Source organism: Phaenicophaeus curvirostris, chromosome 3 (assembly GCF_032191515.1).
Source record: "Phaenicophaeus curvirostris isolate KB17595 chromosome 3, BPBGC_Pcur_1.0, whole genome shotgun sequence".
Taxonomy (NCBI): domain Eukaryota; kingdom Metazoa; phylum Chordata; class Aves; order Cuculiformes; family Cuculidae; genus Phaenicophaeus; species Phaenicophaeus curvirostris.
This window is the reverse complement of record NC_091394.1, coordinates 86,836,033-86,852,389: the sequence shown is the minus strand read 5'-3', so window position 1 is coordinate 86,852,389 and position 16,357 is coordinate 86,836,033. Positions and strand designations below refer to the sequence as shown.

The 16,357-nt window shown below is 41.2% G+C and overlaps 1 protein-coding gene across 2 annotated transcripts in view; it reads right to left on the bottom strand.

Annotated features, from left to right (window-relative positions):
- Positions 1-16,357, bottom strand: part of FER1L6 (fer-1 like family member 6) — a 90,480-nt gene that overhangs the window by 60,573 nt on the left and 13,550 nt on the right. For both annotated transcript variants that reach the window (XR_011337208.1, XM_069854609.1), the window contains exons 2-5: positions 3,848-3,930; positions 998-1,124; positions 527-581; positions 307-438 (exon numbers count right to left, since the gene is read on the bottom strand). Coding sequence is in view for 1 of the 2 variants with exons in the window: in XM_069854609.1 (XP_069710710.1) it covers positions 307-438; positions 527-581; positions 998-1,124; positions 3,848-3,930 (397 nt within the window). In the remaining variant the exon portion in view is untranslated. The remainder of the gene's footprint in view (positions 1-306; positions 439-526; positions 582-997; positions 1,125-3,847; positions 3,931-16,357) is intronic.

The window sequence follows — 16,357 nt, the reverse complement described above, 5'->3', positions numbered from 1 at the left end:
TTAGACAAAGGTCCCAAATGAATCATCTGAAAAAATGTAGAGGCACTGGTTGTAGCGCAGGATGTGGTGGAGAGGGCAGGGAACAGGATGGACAGAGCCTGAGATGAGAAAGAGCAAATAGAGCTAAACCCACAGAAGCCTTTGCCTGTGATTGGACAAGCCTGAAACTCAAACAGCTCCTGAATAGACCTCCCTGTTCAGACGTGCAGGTGCTACAAATTTAGTTCATTCCTGTAAAAGCTACCAAGTGGTGGAGGCTACCCAGAGCCACTGAATAAAGTACCTTCTTCAAGAGAAAGCACCTACCTCATTGTAGAAAGGGGCGTTTGTGCCTTCCTTGACTGTCGTTTGCTTCTTCTCATCACCTATCTCGATGATCACCACGGGGTCAATGTTCTCACCCACCAGCTGCCTGGCCTCAATGATCGTGATGGCAATCTGTGGGACACAAGGACACTGCATGCAGTCCTGTGCCCAGGTCCAGACGGCCTGGGGACTTTCACAGGGGCCATCACCCCCTGCTCACCTGATAGTTCTGAGATTTCATCTCCTCTTCATGAATTCTTGTCACCAGCTTTGCCCTGTTTAAATGACAGAACAGGTAATTAAGCATCTTAAAGCAAGAGCCAGTACTCGAACACATGCTGGAAAAACTTCTCGTCACTAAGCAATCATTGTTTACCACATAAGCTCTTGGCTACAAAGATTGCTGTCCCCTTTGGCTCATTTTCATTAGCAGCAGAGTTGAGGCACTCTCAGCATCCATTTCAATCTCTCCCTGCACTCAGTAGGATCTGATGACAATATGTCTTGAGCTGATAATATTTTGCTGACAAGTGCAACCCATTCCATCATGTGGGAGAGCAGGAGTGAAGGGATCACCACTGTCAGCAAATGGATATTCTGTCAGCAGTTATATTGCCTAGGGCAATGCCGCTCCTGAGAAGGGTGGAAAAAGTATTTTGGGGGATATTAGGTAAGGTAGGCCAAGGAGTACCTTTTCCTCTTTGGGCTTAAGGATCCAAAAACATTGGACAAATCATCATTGTTCATTAGGTTTCCCTCTCCCTCTTCTTGTTTTCCAAGTGTGTCATGATGGAGATTTGCACTTTCATCTTGATCACCTGATGAAGAAAACAATCAAGGAAGTAAAATCCACCTCTGGATTCTACTAGCTAAAAGCTAACTGGGAGCAGTGTAGTGAATACATCAGCATAAACTGAATATTTTATTTATGTGGATATGACAAACAGAGGTACAGTAGTGCTTCGTATTGAGCAGCATCGATTAGAGCAGCAGCTCCCCTCCTGTCCAAAATCATATATGTTACAAACTGTGGCTGTAGCGCATCTCTTCACCTCATGTGCACCCAGAACAGGCACATGCACACTAGGCACGTCTGACTGCCCTATCTGTCATCTGCTGGAAAGACCGCAGGACAGATTATTGCTGGGTTTTGCGCATATTACTTTGCAGCATTGAGTCTGCCATCCATGGTTTGTTGTAACACTGACACACTTCAGTTCCTTCCAAGCGACCAAAGCATAGTCTAGGTTTGAAATCATTTCTCACTTTTCCTCTTTGCAAAGAAGATGAACTGGAAGATCAAGGACAGGAGAAGAAAGTTGCAGAGTATGATTCATAGTATCTCTTGTAGAGAGTTATACTGCGAGGAGAAAATATGCTTCCAGAAGTGCTTCCTGATCATAAAGAGAATCTCAGCAACCAGCTCAAATGTACACATCTACATTTGGCCAGAGAAGCTCTCCTCGTGCTGCTCTGCTTTGTCCTCCTGGTCAGATTAGAAGCTCTACCTGCATCTCTGCTCTTGCTGAGTATGTCCATGTCCAACAGCTGCCTTGGAAAGGGGGACGTGCGTTTTAGATGAAAGTTTAAAATTGGGGTGCCTGTAGTTGATTCCAATAATTACCTTCAAAAGCAAGAAATGTTCAGTGGTTTGGGGCATGATTTATTTCTGATCCAGAAGCTGTCAAGTGGTACATGCAACAGCAAAGATGACTTGCCCAGCAATACCCAGGGACTTAGGGTGACCTTGAGTCAATGAAAGGTGACACATTCAAGTGCATTTTCTATGCACTATGACACATCCAAGTACTCTGTGCACTGTGCTCCTACTACAAAACTAGACAAAGGGTTCTGATAATGCTTCCTTGCCTCTTTGCAAAGATATGGTCACTAGAATGGTGTTTAGAAACTGGCGATGGTAGAAAAAAAACACCTACTGTACAGTAAAACTCACTTGGATAGTTCTCATCAAGTCTGAATATTCCTTTTTCACCTGGCTTCCAGCATCCCCTGCTCTGAGGCAAACCATTAGACAGGTATAGAAAGACACAGATTTTGCTTGTGTTCCAATGCAGCCAGCCAGGAGCCAGTTCCACGAGTTTCTCCATTAGCGTTCTCATCTTACAGCTTCATTTTCCTGACATTTTAATATCTGAAGTATCATCCCTTTTTCCCCTTATCCATCAGATGTATGTTGTTCATAACTAACCAGTAGGAATTATTCCCCGGTCTGAATGCAGTGACAGAAAATGAAAATGACTCAGTAAGTGACATTCCCCCACTGCGCACTTCCCAGATAGATCTCCTTAGCTGAAATCACAATCAAGAGAGAACTGGTGACTGCAGTATCTTTGCTAGCTCAGCCTCTTCAGCAACGAAGACACTAATGAAATAGATGAAGATGCAACATAAGCACCTCAATCTATCTGATGATTCAAACACAGCCATTTGAAAGAGAGATTTGAATGCTCACATGGAAGGCTGAAGAAAGCCACAGTACAGTGTGCCTTGTAGAGCATCGTGTATTTCATGGAGCATAAGACACATATATTCCAACATATCTGCAATTAGTAAAAAGTTAAATAGTCTTTAGTTTTCTCTGCTCCAAAAGCCTGAACACCTTGCTGTAAGGATCAGAGGAGAATATTTTTTAAAGTTATGCCCCTTAGCCAAATAATGCTTATGGCACAAAATACGTATTCCTGTTTCTGCCCAACAGTGAGTCAAGACAAACAAACAAGGCTGGTTTATTAAAACACAGTAATTCAACGACTGCACTAAACACATAGCAGTCCATGTTTTAAACAGTCCATGTATTTCAGGCATGAGACTTCAAAATTAAACTACAGAGACTTTGTTGTGGTTGAACTACAGGTTTTAGTGAATGGGAGGACTGTGATGACAGAAGAAAAATTACAGTAGTAGGATATACAGGGGAATGTATCCTTAGCTTGGAAACCAATGTTATGTTAAGGGAAATAAATAGGAGTCTCTGCATGTCTTCTGGATGTACCCACATATGTTAATTTTTTTTTTTAAATAATAAAAATAAAAAATAAATAAAAGAATTGTTATATATTTAAGAGAAGAATTGCTGCTAAGTAAAGCTTCCAGCTTTAATGAGCTAGCCTATCCAGCCATCAAAGCCTATCCAGGTCGTATTCTTATGATTTCTGGAAGAAGATATTCTAGAGGATCTTGCAGACCTTCTGGAGCAATCACACACGGATAATATCTCTAGAATAGAAAAAAACTTTCAAAAATGTGTCACCTTTCTATAGTAAAGAGTCAGGCTGACATTTTTCGGTTTACTCTACCAGACACAGCAGTCTGAACTCACAGAATCTGAAGATGGACTTAATGAAACAGTTAATGCAAAAACAATGAGCTCTCTGTTTACTTCAGAGTGATAAGGAGTTTACTGCACATTTTATCAACTCTAAGCCTTAAAATACAATTCAAATGAGTTCACATGAAATTACATACAATATAATACATCACCTGCTCTTCCCAGTTGTAATATTGATTTATAAGGCCTTACCCAGTGCATCTTTGTTTGCGATAGTCAACCCTTTCTCCCCTTTTTTCTTCTTCTTCAGCTTCATGCCAGCAAACAGCTTCTTTCTGAAAAATAATAAAGAAAAGCAATCAGTGCAATATCTTCAAGCTCTTTTCTGTGGTGGACTCTAACTCAATGAGCCGTAAGATGGAGTTTAGATTTCCAAGCAAGATCATTATACGCTGATTTTGAAAGCAAACAAGAGAAAGCTCTGGTTTTATGCTTTATTTAATTTTGGTTATTTTAAAAAATCAGCTGTATACAGGCAAACATACTTAGAGAAGAGCGAAGATTTTTTCAGACCAGGACAGCAATAGGCAAAGAAAGTAAATCCAATCTTCCAAGCTACTGATTTACTACATGTGTAATCCTTATGCCTGTGACAACACTAGGCATAAAAGCTTATCACAAATTACAGGTTCCATATCAAAAGCAGTTTTCCAGTGAATTAAGATAAACGTGGAATCATTTGTGTAAAATTTCTTAGTGAGGACACCCCCTGTATCAGTTGTAAATTTACCTTAACTGCTTTCGCCATTTATTTAGTTAGTTTTCACTCCCATACAGCAAAAAAAAACATGAACAAGACTAAATATGGTTTTCTCCTCAAGCTGTGTTACAGGGATGCTTCAGCCCAGCATCAACTCCAGCTACCACTGCATAGGGCTTTTCTGCCTCCCACTTCTTCCTATAACAGATTAGGGAATCAATCCAGCTTAAAACTAACCAACCTAGTTAAAGTTCAAGGAGATCATTTCTCAGATCAAGCTTTTAGCAAGGAACCACGATGCAGTTCTGATTCTTGGGAAACTGATGACAAAATCATGGTCCTGGGGCAACAGTGAGTACAGCTGGCAAGCTAATATACAGCTCCTCTCCTAAAAACTCTGCAGGTTCAGGCTGACTGTTTGGAGGATATGCTGGCTGAGTTTTTCCTATTTTACTCTTCTGTTGGTTCAGCTCTTCAGCGAGTTGACAAGGTAAAAAGAATCAGAATCATTAGCATTGGAAGGGACCTTAAAGATCATCTAGTTCCAACGCCCCTGCCATGGGCAGGGACATCCCACTAGATCAGGCTGCCCAAGGCCCCATCCAACCTGGCCTTGAACGCCTCCAGGGATGGGGCAGCCACAACTTGCCTGAGCAGCCTGTGCCAGTGTCTCACCACTCTCATGGTAAAAAAGTCTTTCTAATGCCTAGTCTAAATCTGCCCCTCTCCAGTTTATACCCATTCCCCCTTATTCTATCACCACTGGCCTTTACGAATAGTCCCTCTCCAGCTTTCTTGTAGGCCCCTTCCAGGTACCAGAAGTTTGCTATAAGATCTCTTCGAAGCCTTCTCTTCTCCAGGCTGAACAAGCCCAACTCTTAGCCTGTCATTGTATGGAAGGAGCTCCAGCCCTCTGATCATCTTTGTAGCCCTCCTCTGGACCCATTCCAACAGCTCCATATCCTTCTTATGTTGAGGATTCCAGAACTGGACACAGGACTCCAGATGAGTTCTCAAAAGAGAGGAATAGAGGGGTAGAATCACTTCCATTGATCTGTTGACCACATTTCTTTTGATGCAGCCCAAGATACGGGTGGCCTTCCAGGCTGCGAGTGAACATTGCTGGCTCATGTCAAGTTTCTCATCGACCAGCACCCCCAATTCCTTCTCTGCAGGGCAGCTCTCAATCATGTCATCCCCCAGCCTGTAGTGAAATCAAGGATTGCCCCAACCCAGGAGTAGGACCTTGCACTTGGCCCTGTTGAACCTCACGAGGTTCTCCCAGGCCCACTTCTCCAGCCTGTCCAGGTCTGGATGGCATCCCGTTCTTCCAGTGTCGCAACTACACCACTCAGCTTGGTGTCATCTGTGTACTTGCTGAGGGCGCACTTAATCTTGCTGTTGATATCATTGATGAAGATATTAAACAGCACCGGTCCCAGTATGGACCCCTGAGGGACACGATTTGTCACGGATCTCCATCTGGACTCTATCAGCTGGACTAAGAAATTATCTTCAATGCACTCCAGCAGTCTCCTGGATTGCCTGCAGCTTTCTGGGCTACTTTTCCAGCATATGTCAGGGTGTTTGAAGTCCCCGAGTAAGATGAGAGCTTGCGAGCGTGAAGACTTCTGTAGCTGGAGGGAGAAGACTTCATCAGTTGGCTCTCCTTGATAGAGTGGCCTATAGTATACACCAACCACAAGGTTCCTGTTGGTTCTTCTGTCTTTAATTTTGACCCACAAGCTTTCAACCTGTTTGTGGCTACTCTTCAACGACAGCTCTTCACATTCTGTCCTGTTCCTGAGATAGAGGGTGATACCTCCACCCCTCCTACCCTATCTGTCCCTTCTGAAGAACCTGTAGCTGTCAATAGCCACACTCCAGTCATGGGATTCGTTCCATGACTGTAAAGAACAGTTATGTTCTGCAGAGTTGACTTTAAAGAGGGAGGGTGAAAGGAAATATCTCCACAAATGTCCTACAATATTTTCCTCTCAACAAAGGGTCTCCTTTTTCCTCCCATAGCCACCAGTCCCTCCTTCTGGGTTGGCAGCCAGCCTCATCCCATCTGCCCTCTGTAGAGGTCTGGGAGCACCAGTTCTGGAACAGGACACTGATGGTGTTCTTGTATTTTGCAAGCAGAGAATAGTGTATGACTGCAAGGCTAATAACATTGAGAGTCTCAAATTCTCTTCTGACCAGCTGCTCCAACTTCATACTCCTGAGGCAGAAGCTGATACTGCAGCCATGGGAGATGGGACTTCTCTCTATTGCCCCTGAGCACGGCTCAGCATGGCATCCTATTCTCAGCAATGTGGAAGAGAAATGCCTTATTCTGAGTTAAAGCTGAGCAAAAGAGCCTCTTTCAAATCAAGATTTTTGAGAAGGCAGTGGAAACAGCTGGCTTCCACCTGTCCTGCAATTGCCTTTCTGAGAGATTGAAGCAGGGAATTTAACAGAGCTATCTTTACACTTCGGGAAAGGACTGGCTTGTTTTTGTTTACCTTCACGTTTTTCTTATATTTTCATTCTCTTACAAAGTGTGCGTTTTTAAGCCATATCATTCGAAAAGGGATTGGTGAGTGGAAATCAAATCTCTGAGCACTGGAGTGTGCAGTTTAATTTTTCCAGGTTTCTGAAGGTTTCTAGAGGCTTGAACCAGTGTTTAACAACAACCTTTAGAGTCTGCACATGTCTTTTCTTGCTGCCAGTCAAGATCTGGTAAAACAGGCACAATAACACAAGAAACGCACAGAGAAGTTCTTCCTTAATGGCAAATTGGAGAGTGCTTGGATTAGGAGTGGGCGTTAATAGACAGTTGGTTTTGACTGCTTGAACTAGAACAAAAAAGAAAGATCAGGGAAAGAAATTAGAAGAAATAAACTGAGCTCGAGAGGCTTTTTTTCATTAAACAAAAGCCTGTGGATTTGTCATTTTGAATGAACCAGACCAATCTGACTTATACTCAGAAATCCAAAGTCATTGCAAACAATTCACTAGGCTTTTTTCCAACAGTGAAAATGTAAATCCCATTGCTGCAGAACTAATCTCTTCATTCAGGTCTGAAAATATCTAGTTCTGTTTGGAGGCAATTTGGTCCTTTTCAAATTGAAATATCAAGAAAAACATTCCAGCATATCTGAAACATTTCATTTTAAAATGTTGAAATTGCATGGTTTTATAGTTTGAAAATATATTTCTTTACATCTCATTTTGAGAGCTGAAACTGTCACTAAATCCCCCACAAATTTGTGAGCAATTGCAGATTTCAACCACCTAGAACTTCACTTGTATTAGTATATTGCTCTGTACTATATTCCCAATTATCGTTCACAATGGTTCAGGAGGAGCTCTCAGTGGGCTTCATTTCCTAATAAGGTTTTTCCAGGGAAATAAATACGCCACTTATTTCAGAGGGAGAAGTAACTTACGCTGCTCAAGAATTTTGTGCTATTAGCTCTAATGACAAACAAACCAGGTGGTAGGAGTGGAAACGCAAAGGATTTACTATAATGGCAACATTTTTCCAGTTCTTTATTGGCCACAAGCATGCAGTAATAAATATTCAGCATGTGTTTTTTCCCCTGTATAATCAGACGACTTGTTTGCCTATATTGCTGTAGAAATAAAAGCTTTCCTCAGGAAGTGCACAGCCCAACTAGCCCAATCAAGCAGGCACCTAAAAGCTGAGCAAACCTGACAGCAATCACTGCTCAAACATTCAAAATCACCTGCAAACTTTAGGTACATTTATCTAGGGAGAAAAAGTTACTGCAAATGGGAAAGGAAAGCTGATAACATTTAAAAGTTGTATTCAAAGTAAGAAAATTAAGATTACTGGCCAAGCCCAAGAGGAATATCAGTAATGCTGGGCACAATCACAGAAAATGCATAACTTCCATGGGCTAAAGAATGCCAAAACCTGGTCAGTATGACCAGAAATATAGTACCAAGATTAAATATGTCTCAAGTAGAGCAGGAGTCAGAGGACAACTGGAGGCAATGGCCATTAATAAAACTTGCTGTGGAAACTGGGACACCTTCCATGATTTTATTTTGGCATAATAACAAAATTCTGTAAAGACAGAACAGCAGGAGATGACATGGAGTAACAGAATGAGAAACAGCTAAACTTGAGATAACTCCACAGGTGCCAATAGCAAGACTTACATTTGAAGTAAACCAGATATCAGTCTCAGCTTTTTAGTCTGCTGGTGGTTCAAGCACAGAGAGGCATTAGGCTGCACCTGAGCTTTCCTGCTCTCCCAGACCCACCTGTTGCCTCAGCTGAAAGCAGCTGTGGCCACGCAGAGAAACGTCTCTCAAAAGCACCAGAGAGGCAGCAAGCAGAAGCCGCTTGGAAGACTCAGCTATGGGAAACAAGAAGAGCATGGGGCTGTTTGCCATGATGGCAGGGCAGTGTTCATTATACAAGGGATTTGGTAGAGAGAATCTTCTCTTTAAAGGTCTACACTAAGTGAAGGAAGTGTTCAGGGGATTGAAGGTATCAATTCCTCACAACAGAGAGGCTCCATCACTTTGATAAGTAAACTGCTCGTCATCTAGTGACAGTGTATGTGCTCCAAATATTATGCACATGAGTAACACCCACAATGCTTAATAAAATCATGTAGGCTTCTAAAAAGTGTTCTGTGGCTGCTCTTTTTTGTGATAGAAAGCTTGTTCTCTTGGAAAGAAAAAAAAGTTAGTTCTCATTTCCACAAAGAATGTTTCTTTTCACTACAGCTTCAAGACATAAATTCAATCAACTGCCAAAAACTGGAAGAGTACTCATTCATCTCTCCCCAAACCTGTGAAAATGTTCACAGGAAAATATTGCCAAGAAAAGAAACTTTCAGTCTTCCATGCAGTTTTACTAGATTTGATTTTGACCCTAGTTATTCACATCCATTTGCTAACCCCAGGCCAGGCCTAAAACTGTGTGTGCCACCTCTACAAAAATCCAAAAGACGTCATGAGGAAGTGTCTCCCATGTTCTCCACAGGACCTCCTGGCTGTCAGCAAGGCACAAACATTGCAATAACCTGGGAAATCAGGAGAGACTTGGGGTGCAGAAAAAGTTTTTTATCTCTCTTGGCCCCACGGTGAGGCTGGAGGTTGTCAGTGTTGTGGTACTGACAAACTTCAGTGAAGATTTAGCCCCCACATACTAAGTGTTGCACAAATGCAGATGAGGGTCTTGTTCCTTCCCGGATACAAGTGAATTTAAGATACAATAAAAAAAAATTCATGTCCAAGGAGAAGGTGGAGGAAACATTTCCTATAGGCTACTCAGATGCTTACCTTGGAGGTTTCCAACTGTAAATGCCTCGATTGGAAGCAACTAGAAATCAATTGCTTAGTTCAAAGACGACTGAGTCTCCCAGCTCCTTCCACATGGAGAGTGGAAACAGAATTGGGAATACAGGCAACCTTTTCTCTTCTACATAGATACAGTGACTATGTGAGTCCCAGTTTATGACTATGATTCATTGAGGTTTCCCTGTTATGAATAAAAGTGGGACACCAACCATACCACAGCATTTGAGTGTACTCAGACCATGTTGGATTTGCACCTGAAATCTGTAAATACAAGTGTTTATTTCCTGTTATCAGTGCTACAGGTCCACTGAGTCTGTGAATTAATTGTCATACTTTTTAAAAAAGTCTCACAAACTGTATTTTACTCTCATCAAGATTTATTCATGGCAGTTTCCAGCATTCCAGCTTTGTTAGCTTTTCTAAAAAATCCTTACTTGAACTTTATTTTTCATTTAAATTCTCCCATCATCGTGGAGGCTTCATGATCACTTCTTGTACTCCATAATGCTCTCACAGACATCCAATAATTGCAATTTGGAGTCTAATTTAAAAGAAATCTGGCAAAAAAAAGCACTTCAGAGCTGTCAGCAAGAGAGTACAAGCGACCTTACTAAATACTGAATCTCCTTCGAGTTTTTCCACATTGTTTAAACTTAGTTTCTTCTTTCAGCAAAATTCTTCCAAAACTCTGTGTGCTCAGACAATTGATGTTTGAGGAGAACAGATTCTTGCTGTGGGAATGGTCACACATCATCCACCGACAAATGGGCACTTCCAGGGTGCAGGCTATTTGACTCACTCCAGACATTTACTGCAGGATGGCAGAAATCACATACTTCTCCATTTGCTACAACGGTCAAAAGACTGACCTGAGCCATGGAATGCAGACACATAAACAATCCCTGGTTTATATCTGGTACAGCTCCCAAGACAATACAGAAATCCTCATGGGGATGGGGTGAATGAGCTGTCAGTGTGCTCCTGGCAGAAGAAAATCCTTTTTGAAGCAGCTGCCCTGCTTTTTCCCCCAGGTCCCTCCCTCCCTGGAAGCAGCAGTCTCAGTAAACTTTTTGGCACCATCACAATGATTTAGTTCAGGACTGATCAAAGATTTGTGCAGCTCGGATCTAAGCCAGCTCCAGTGCCTAAGGACTGTAAAGCTACGGGTAATGTGACTGCCTTGTCTGAGAAAGTGTTAGAAACTGAAGAGAGAGGAAAAACAGCCTCCAGCCTTCTTACAGATAATGTAAAATTTGTTAGGTGGGTTGGTATCTTTCCATTTTGTTGTTTGTATTTTGCAAGATCATTTGTAAATTTTATGCAGTTCCTTAAAATTCTGCTTCTTTCAACACAGCTTCATTTTCCAAAGAATTTTACCACATATCCAACAGTATTGCACTAGGTGAGTCATTAATTCCACATGAGATTCTCATTTTCATCAAATAAACACAAGCAACAAACCTATTTCTCCACATTATAAAAATGTTTTCTCTTTCCTTTTTCAATGCAAAAACATAAGAAAGAAATTTTACTCATTTTATCACTTCCATAATATGTTCTAGTCAAGGAAATTGAATGGAAATGTAAATTGTCTCATAATTTAAACCACTCATTTCAAAGAGTAAAACATAATTATAATGCAAAGATGTGGTTACAATGAAAAGCCTAATCAATCTAGAACTATAATGCAAAAATAATGGGTTAATTCAGAAGCATTTTTATTATGCCAGTATGTCATCCATGATAATAAATGTAGTCCCAGGGAAGAAAATTTTTGAATTATGTTTAATTGTGAAAGAGAACAGAATAAAATAATTTCTATGTACTGGAACACATGGAAAGCAAAAAACATCTTAGTGAATGGAAAGTTATGTATTAATTTTCTCAGGATTACATAAGTTAAGGAAAGATTTTGTCTGTTTATTCATTTAATTTATCTCCTGTGCCAGTTCAGGGTTGTTTCATACAATATATTGTTGGATATTTTACCCCGACTCAGTAATGAGACTCCCTTTATCCCAAGATCTATCATCCCATGGTTCTTTCACAGCCTGGAGCTCTCACTAGCTGTCTTAACTTGTTTCCTTTTTTCCTGATTTCCCACTGTTTCCTCTGTTTTGACAGGTCCAAGGGTTTGCAATGGAAAAGCTTCAGCTCCTCAATAAGGTGAATACACAATCCTGTATGACAAGCTGCTATTTAAAAGCCAGCTGTGACAAACACACAGGTATCAGTTCTGAAGCTTGGGGTTTTTCATAATTCTACTGCATTCTATTTCTTGTCTCAACTATTAATATCTCATCAGAAATGAGAAAATAAAATTGCAAGGTGACAACTTAATGGCAAATGTCAGTTATATACTAATCCTGTATGTTCAATAATAGGCTCTAAATTAGCTGTTACAATTCAGGAATTAAATGTTTCTGTCTTTGGGGATAATTCTCTGCAAAAGTTCAGTATATGGCACTGCAGCAGTCAAAAACTGAAACCACCCATTAGGAGGTATATGAAATGCAGTAAAATTCTGATACGGTAACATCTTATGCCACTAAATTACTGCATTTTTGGCTACTGCTGGCTGCTCCGATTGACTCCTTTTGAAAAGAGCAGAAAACCCATCAATGTGCAGAAAACAGTGGTGTGATCACAGGAGGCTAATGGTTCCTTGCAGAGTCTGTTCAGCCTGGAAAAGAGTTGATAGCCTGTGCTTTTAAGGTGGTGCAGGGAGGTGAAAATCAAACATGCCTGGGAAGTGCTGAGCAGTCAGGCTCAAGGAGACGGTACTGGAGTCATCACTGGTGGTCTCTGAAATCAGCAGCTCAGTGTGTAGCATCGGTAAAAAAAAAACACAGTGCTGAGGATCATCAGGAGAGATATCAGGAAGAAGGCAGCAGGTGTCATTTTGCCTCTAAAACACTGATGAAGGATCGAAGATAGGATCACAGAATAATTCAGGTGGACATCTCAGATACTGTGTGCAGCTTTGGTCTCCACATATCAAGAAAGACAATGGGGTTAGAGGAGGCAGAGAAAAAGGGTGGGAGAAGTCACGTCATGAGAGACGGAAGCAGATGAAGTTCTTCATTTGGAGAAGGGATAACTAAGTGGGAATAGGATCAAAATTTATAAATTTGAGCTGATGTATAAGGTGAAAGCAGAGCTGCTTGTTACTCCACAAAGCCCACGACACAAGGATGCACTTGATGAAATAGGTCTGAAAATACTAAAAGGATCAAACAGAGACGTATCCTTAAACACTCATGACACAGAACGTCCTGAATGCTGGGAGGAATGGATCACAGAAAGTAGCCAGGCTTACATGCTCTCTTTGAGTATTACTTCCTTTTGCCACTGCTGAAGACAGATAAATATCGGATCTGACCTCACAGGGTATTTCTTATGTTCTGGTGGTTCCCTGAATGTAAATACCAAATCTATGCATGGCTGGGTCACCTGGCAGTCATGCTATCTTTGAATCAGATACAGGCTATGACATTTCTGTCAGAATGATCAAAGCATGCAACATAAGCTTTTGTTAGAATTATACCAAATCCAGCATAAATGTTGATCATGAAAAAAATAATCAGTTCTTGGAACACACTTGAACAGAAAGGAGAGTTCATCTCCAACTAGCACTGCCTCATGTGTTCACCATGTTCTTAGAGGTACTTGGATTTACTGTACTGTCTAACTGCGCTGTAGTGGTGTTTGGATGTGAGCTAAAAAATAAGTGACTTGGAGAGATTAACAGAGGAGTTTCTTAGTTTCAGTTCCCAGACCACAAAACAGGAACACTCAATCATATTATCAGGCAACAAGTTTAAAACAAATGAGCAGAAGTGTTTTCAGTAAGACACATACATCATAAGAAACCTTGCAAGGAAGGTTGTTAAGACCAAAGAATTCAAAAATATTTCAGGTAAATGTATGGAGTTTGCAGCCAGGGCGTTCGATATCCATCCAGTTCTTAAACATCCTAACTGCATGAACCTTCTATGGGCAGGGTCACTTGCTCATACGTATTTCACAGACTGTTTTCCCAAGTATCCACTCTTTGCCCCTCTTGGCAGGCAGAAACTGGTATGAAGGAGACTTTAAGGTTTGACCCTGTTGCTTGCATGGTTTTAACATTCTAATTAAAACAAATATTATTTCCCCAGATACTGTTACATGCAGAACAAATGAAAGATGACCTGGAAGAAGAAACACCAGGTATATGCAAACACACTCTGAACTACCTACAATTTCAACTTCCTAATTGTGTGCAGTTCTGACACAAATAATCTTGAACTCCAAAGCTCTTAGAATGTTTCAGAAACAGCAGCATCCCAGCACAGGACTCAGCAAACACTGCCCCAGGCACATACGGCTTTGGTTCTTTCAAATCCTGTCCCTTCTGCAGAAAAGTAATGACTTTGTGCTGACACATTTAGCATGCTTGTACATTATGAGTCTTGACAGCAAAGAAGTCACATCCTGAACAGGTGCAATTTAGTGGTCATATTCAATGACTTTTCCTATGTCAATGCACAAGAGCTGGTTAACAGATCTACTAAATACTAACACATGACTACAAAATGAAGAATGCAGTTATTACACACAGCGAGTTCTTTTGTCCTGTTCCTGCAAGTCTTAGAGTCCTTTCCTCCCACCACAGGGAGCTTGAGCCATCTCCTGCTGGTCTCAAAGTCTTCCCTTGATTAGAGAAAGCAGAAGGCGGTATGGAATAGATAAATACCACCGATAATCATATCTGCCAGAAGCAGATATGCAGACAAGCATTAAAGGACTTGTTTATTTTCTTTTCTTTCAAGAAGAAGTCTTTAAATATAATTGGCTGAATTTAACTCAGACCTTGGATTAATCCCTTGAGGGTATTAGACTTACCTGTGGGCTTGAGGTGCCACTGCTGAGGGCTCCATCCCACTGATTTTCTTCCAGTCGCTACCTTTTACGTCATGAACAGGCCCTCCAAGCTCCTATTTGCATTTAAAACTGCATTCAAATAGGCTACTTGCTGGTAGCAAATGTGGTGCCTGGTTAATCAAGCTGGTAAACCCTGAACATGAACAAAGACTTATCCCTGTGCAAACAGTAACTCCTCTCCCTCTGCAGAGATCTATGGGAGCAAGCCAGGGAGTCACATATTGCCCTCAAAAAATAGCTCCAAGCTAAGAGGACATCAGGTTTTTCCTACCACCAAGACACCTAGAAAACGTTTAGATTTCAGACAGACTGAGCAACCACTCTCTGGAAAAACAGGCCTTTTTTAAGTATTCATGTATTTATGCCCAGTTATTATTTAATAAGAACACTGGTTTTGTTTTCTTGGTTTTCTCACTTTTTCCAGACAATTTACCTGACTTCTTTATATTGCAACCCAATATACAGGGCTCTGGATTGTGGTTCTCCCTCATACTCCTCCCATCTTCCCAGTTAAAAGGCTTAATATGTGTTAATTTTAGTTAGTAAACTTTTACATTATTTACAACTCTTGCCTCCAGCTTTGTATGTTGTTGTGGTTTGAGTTAAATTAGAGTCACTTCTGACCCTTAACTCAATTGTTCTAAGTAACATATGTACATACATGACATATGTACAGCTACTTTCTTGATGCTTTCTCTCAGACATACCCCAATCCTTGCTGAGAACACTTTACAGAGTCACAGGGCCTTTTTGGTTCTGCACTGCCCACAAGACCATTTTCAAGACCTTGTCTGATGGGAACTGACCTATAGAGAGGATAGTCTATTACCATGAGGCTGAAATCTCTTTAAGGACACCTTTGGAATTAAGTATTTGAACCCCATCAGATTAGGGAGATTCATTCTCCCTAAGATACATAATTAAGCTCAGTGCTGTGATGAAGTACCCACAGGATGAGAGTCTTACTGAAGTGAGAAATGCAGCAGAGAAATGAAACAATGTTAAGCAGCTTAACCCAAGTGATCAGCCAGATTCGAAATTCTGCATCCTTTCTTTTCTTTGGGGTGATTTTTGGGAGATGGGTGCCTCTGCAATCAGCTTATTTACCCTTCCCCAGTTCAGCAAGGCACAGGTTTCCTGTCTGGCTGTCCAGAAGCTGCCCTGCCCTTCACTGACACCAATCCTACTTGTTTGATTTGAGTGGTTGGGCAAAGCTCTGCTAGAAGAAGAAAATGGTAATTAAATCAGATATCTCAAACACAATCCTGTATCTTTAAAAAGCATGTGCAAAATCCCCTTCTCTCCACTGGAGCAGAAAATTAAGTGGTTTGGGTTTTTTTTCATTCATCCTTCTGAAGTTCAGAGTTAGCCCCTAGTTTCTATTCTAGCTTTTTCTGGTGGTGCTTTTCTTGAATTTCTGTTTTTACTTTCTCTCATCTTCCTCCTCTTTCTAACACAAACAAAGTAATAACTGCAACAGAAATCACCAGCAGCACTTGCTTTGGGTTTGGGTGAGGATGTGCCTATGCCCCAGGCAGTTACTGTTGCTTTAGCTATGTAATTCCCTTAAAAGGCTAAATAACTCTTTCAGTGAAAAGCATGAGCTACACTGAGGAAAAGTACAGCAACATGTGTAACAGTGTGTAATAGCACATCTAGTCCAATCAGACTTGGCTGACAACAGTGTGGTCCCTTGTGACATGCCACACAACACTGCCACTCCAAACCACATTCACCAAAACCAGGCTTTA